Raw genomic sequence first — 5,585 nt, 5'->3', positions numbered from 1 at the left:
TGGAACTGAGTTGGGTTCTTGCAAAACAGCGGTGCTGTGAGCGAACCCGAAATATTTTTCAGGTTAGAACACCCAACCCGGTTTTCAGTTCAGTGGCGCGTAACCTAGGTTGGAAACTGGCTTCAAACAAACGGTTTGACAGCAGTTAGGTCCGAAACTGAGTTAATTTCTGTCTCAAACGAAAGCGACATTAAACTATGCCGGCGGAGGACCAACGCGCTCGGAGTATTGTTTTCAAACGGAAGGTGTTGCGGACGAGCTACGGTGGGTGCAGATGGAATGTGGATTCGGCGTATGAATCACGAATAGCTTGGAGAACCAAACATCGTTCGCTGCAGTGGGCTTGTCGGTGAACGGCGAACGAAAACCCGGTAATAATGTGGTTCACGAAACTAATCCAACAGGTACAAGGATGAGTCACACAATGGGCAAGGTAGATCGACCAAGTTGAAGAAGAGACCTGAAGTCTTCTTACCCTGCGAGGGTGGTGACAAACATCCATAGACTGAGAGCACTGGGAACGACTTCTTGATACAGAAAAGGGTATCACGGATTTAGACGGATCGATAAAGGGAAGAGCAATTAAGTGCTTTAGACCACCTCACAGGCAATTTGATCTATTCAGGAAAATAAGACACGGAAAGACTCAAATCCCAGACGACATGCGAGGAACATATCAGTTGACCAAATATATTCTGATTCCTGTAGTCTTTTGCAAGGTTGTAAATTAATGCCTTCCGAGTCTATCTGAAATATCGAAAAAAATTGGAGCTCGATAAAAAGTAGCAAGCTTCACTCCAAGAAACTTCTTTAAAGACATATCGCTAAAATCAACCGTTTTAGCGCAATCACAGCATCGTTTGTACTAGCACATTGAGAACAAACACAAAAGCCAATTTTCAGGTTCGCTGCTTGCAGGTTCTTAAATCAAATTTACTACCATAAAATGAGGTACATATGAAGGAGCTTCAGGTTGGGCAGAAAAGCTCTTTTCGAACAAATCCTAGAATTGTATAGAAAACAAACTTCGTTCACTAAAACTTAATGTGAGTGTTTTATTCAATTTTTTCACTGTATTCACTGTCAATTAATTTGATTATATAATTATTGTATTAATTTATTCTCTTTTTCTAGATACTTTAAACTTTATATATTATATTTATTATCTTAAAATTATGCTCAATTTACTGTTCATTGCAATATTGTTGGTTTTTAAATAATCTACTTCAACTTGTTTTTCACGCTTATTTACGTTGATAAAATTTACTCAAGATGGCAAACATTTAAATTAGAATCATGCAAATAAGTTAACATAAGTCAAGAAAATAAATAAGCTGTTGACGATATTCTATAAGTTCTTGCTGCCTCGCGTTTGCAATGAAATGATCAAATCTACATACAAAATTGACTTTCGTAAACTTGAAGGTTTTTCTCGTTTTAGCAATTTGAATATAATAATTCGAAACGACTTTGCCTTGAATGAGACGAAGCATAATCGTATGCGTAAACCAAAAAAGAATTCCGTTTTTGTGTACCTTAAAACTGAGTCCGATTTAAACCGCAAATTCTGTCCGATCGTGCATTTCGACAGCAGTTTGTGTCTCAAATAAATAAGGTAATAATGTTGGAGTTTTCTAATGGCCCTGTGTTGAGTGCTTAAACACGATTAACAGTGCATGGCGGCATCTATCGTACTTCTTATTTTAAAACTGCCTTTAGATGATCGAAAGTTTGTTTCTTGAATACATTTGTTGCAGTTTGAACGCCAGCAGAATGCAAAAATTGTATGAAAGCAAGAACTTTGGACGGAACTAGCGCATGACACCGTCCATCACGTAGCTGTAAGATTCCGGGGAATGCAAACACGTTAAGAACGAGATCCTTTCAGTTATCGGCTTTAAAATCTTCCGAAAGCATCTAATTATTGGTATAAATCTAGAAAAGTGGATAATTTTCGAGAAGTAATTAGCCTGTACGCCATTGAAGCAACAATATGGCAAATACATACAAAAACAATTGTATGAAGGAATCTGAAATAAATTACCAAACAAAAATCTCCTAAAAGCGAACAAACTATATTAATTCTTTTGGTTAGTGAGCTCTTCTAATGTTCCCTTTGTGAAATCTCCCGTGGGTACAAACATGGGTCGTGATTATCGCCGTTTTACATCTCTCAAATCGCCCGTTGCTTGTCATTCTGTTTCGAAAAGAACGCTCATTGCATATATAAGTTTACTAAGTGTCGGTCACCAGAAAGCGGTTACTGTTTGAAACAACCTTTGTATGAAAATAAAAAAATCGTTCACCGTAAAGGCCCCTAGGTAAAGGTGGTACGTTTATCATAGAGGCCCAACTATTAAATATCTTACTGTTGCTGCTGCTGACTAGAAGAGTTGGACGAAGAGTGGGACAGTGATGCGGCGGAACCAGTTCGATTAGCCGTTCCGTTAGGCACCTGTTCGTTGCTACCCGAAACCTGTTCGCTGCCGGCTTCAGCTAAAGATCCTGCTTCCGCTTTGGCCTCAAGGACGACAATACAATGGTTTATACTTTTGATAGCCTCCTTTCTGGCGGACTTGATTTGCGGCTGGTCTTCGGCATCAATTGAGTCCAGCTTCAGAAGGTTCTGGGTTAGCATTTCGTCCAAGAAGATGTACGCTTTGTCCCGTTTGCCGTCTTTCCCACCTTGAAACCGTTCCACCTGATCAAAGATAGCCAATACATCTCGTTGTATTTTCTGAATTTTACTGATTGGATCGTTGGCGGTCGGTGGAGGTGGTTTAGACTGAGAATCTGGCTGATCCTGCGAAACTCCGGACTGCTGTTTAGCATCCTGTTGTTCCTGCTGATGCTGCTGAAACCGCTGAGCCTGCTGCTGCTGATACTGTTGTTGCTGCTGTGCAGCACTCGTCGGCGAAGGCGTTTGTCGTGGCTGCGAAGAACCACGAGTTGGAGGTTGCTGCTGCTGCTGTGAAGGAGGCACTGTTGTCGTAGGAATTCCAGATTCCCCGAACACAGGAACTTGTCTAGCTGGTGAGGATTCTCTTGCAGAACTGTTTTTGTTGAAAAAAGTCGAGCTCGGGAACGTTCGCACTGGAAAGTCTCGCGCACGGTCAAAAATTGACCCATGCTTAAAAAAGTCACTGGTGTTGTGAGAGGGCATCTCCATACGGGGCGGTTCTGGCATCGCACTCGTCGACGAATTATGACTTGGTTGCGTTTCTGGTACTTTGTTCACCAGCGGTTCCGACCGACCTTCGACAAAGATCGGTATGTGCCGCACCGTGGGTTGAGTCTGCTCCTGCTGCGACATCGGAACGGTAATCTGTAAAATTATGTAAAAAAATTGGTTACTCGGCATCAATTCAAATTTAGCAGACCTTGAACAATCATCAATCATATCATTGGTGATTACTCATGGCTTTTCATATTAATCCTGGCTGTTATTTCTCATTTCTTCATATGCCATATAAATTATTCAACTATATACTTCAAAAATCTGCCGCGCTATAAAGATAAGTAAAAATTTGCTAGCATATACCCACCTCCTTATTATGTCAGTAATTTTTATCCTAAAGCAGTCCGCTTTTCCGAACACAACCTTCCGATCTTCTTTCGTTCAGCTCAATGTGTTTGAATTTCGCACTTCCTCGCGTACCTCGGTATGTACTTCCACCAGTGACTGCTGATTTCCACCACACGCACTCACACAAAGTTGCACCTCGCCTCACCGCGAGAGCTGTCGAGTTTGTTCTAGAACAGCGCTTTGGCTGGCCTGGAACTGCTGTACGATTCGATCGATTTTCTGCACTTTCCGCAAATCTGATTCCGCGCTCGCACTTTTTCGATTGTTCGTTCCGGTAAGCGAAAGCGTTACCACGAACACGATTAATGTCGATTTTGACTTTTTAGGGCACTGTTGGGCAATTAAAAAACCCGTACACGAACTTCCAATCCGCCAGAGAAAGCTACGACGAGCTGAAAAATAATGAATGAGCAAAGATTTCTTGACAGCTGCTCACTTTGATTTGACTTAACACGGGCGAAAACACGAAATCACAGTAATAGAATATAGCGAAATTCAGGGCTGAACAAAGTGGATTTGACATTGGAAAACATCGAAATCAGCCTCCCATTAATTGGTCGAATCAAAACTTAGCGAAATGATAGTTGACAAAAAATTTATTCAGAATTTTCATTCTTTTTTATATTTTGCCTGTGTTGGCAATTTTGTTATGGTCCGGCGGCAGTTATCTTGACGAAAATATACTTTCGATTCGATTAGCATAACAAATTCATGCGATGTTATGTTGCCTTTTGCTATTATATACTGCTTGTAGCAATAAAAATTGGATCCCAACCGCACTGCGCACATCATTCTTCTAATAATTTCTTTTCATTTATTAGATCAATAAAGACCTATTATTAAAGTATATTTAACCACATTGAGTTCTTGTCGGCCAGTCTCACGCACACCAGGGCAGCTTACTGGTTGAAAACAATCCCATTTGCTTTTGCCGTCTTTGTTTACTATTTTCCACCAGCTTGTGAAGTAGTATTTGTGTCATGAGCCGTAGAAACGTATATATATATATATATATATATATATATATATATATATATATATATATATATATATATATATATATATATATATATATATATATATATATATATATATATATATATATATATATATATATATATATATATATATATATATATATATATATATATATATATATATATATATATATATATATATATATATATATATATATATATATATATATATATATATATATATATATATATATATATATATATATATATATATATATATATATATATATATATATATATATATATATATATATATATATATATATATATATATATATATATATATATATATATATATATATATATATATATATATATATATATATATATATATATTAGGGTGGGACAAAAAATAGATTCCAGCTCCGAGCAACTTTTTAGGTACCATTTGGGTCCTAGAACAACTGTGCAAATTCTTAGCTCGATCGGTTAAACTATATTTTTGCGCCCACTATTTGAAGTTTACATGGGATTTTGTATGGGAAAGTTAATTTTTACAAAATAATTCCTCCAGGAGTCGCCCATTACTTCCTAAAAATAAATCGTTATGTGGCTTGTATAGGAAATTTAACAAAGAAAAAAAGTCTCGAAAACCACGAAACGATCTGATGCTTGCGAAAATAGTTATTAAGCAGAAACCGATTGATGCTCTGGCGATTGATAAAATATTCATTTTTTCTAGCACCACTGCTGGTGGTTCTCCAATTATACGCAATTTTGTTTTAATTCTCTGTTACGTATCTAAATCGATTATCTATACTATTTGGCCACTTCGCAAGGTTTTGAGGGATAAATTGAGGCTTCTTTTGTACATAATAAGAGAAAGTTAAAAATTTTGTATATAATAAAACCGTCAGAAGCAGTGATGCTATGAAAAGTGAAATTTTCATCAATCTTCGGGGCATCAATCGGTTTTTGTGTAGTAACATTTTCCACAAGCATCAGATCGTTTTGCAGTCTTC

At 37.5% G+C, this 5,585-nt stretch overlaps 1 protein-coding gene across 1 annotated transcript; it reads right to left on the bottom strand.

The window, feature by feature from the left end:
• Positions 1–2,056: 2,056 nt before the first annotated feature.
• Positions 2,057–4,027, bottom strand: LOC131690593 (BAG domain-containing protein Samui). The gene is made up of 2 exons (XM_058976493.1): positions 3,546–4,027; positions 2,057–3,325 (listed from the first exon to the last, which is right to left on the bottom strand). The coding sequence occupies exon 2, from the start codon at positions 3,311–3,313 to the stop codon at positions 2,366–2,368; it is 948 nt and encodes a 315-aa protein (XP_058832476.1). The 5' UTR covers positions 3,314–3,325; positions 3,546–4,027; the 3' UTR covers positions 2,057–2,365.
• Between the last annotated feature and the right edge of the window lie 1,558 nt (positions 4,028–5,585).

This window comes from Topomyia yanbarensis, chromosome 3, assembly GCF_030247195.1.
Source record: "Topomyia yanbarensis strain Yona2022 chromosome 3, ASM3024719v1, whole genome shotgun sequence".
NCBI lineage: Eukaryota > Metazoa > Arthropoda > Insecta > Diptera > Culicidae > Topomyia > Topomyia yanbarensis.
The sequence above is the reverse complement of the archived record's forward strand: the minus strand, read 5'-3'. Positions and strand labels throughout refer to the sequence as shown.

Bases quoted from the DNA above. Each gene is read 5' to 3' on its own strand.
- LOC131690593 (XM_058976493.1), bottom strand. From the start codon at position 3,313: ATGTCGCAGCAGGAGCAGACTCAACCCACGGTGCGGCACATACCGATC.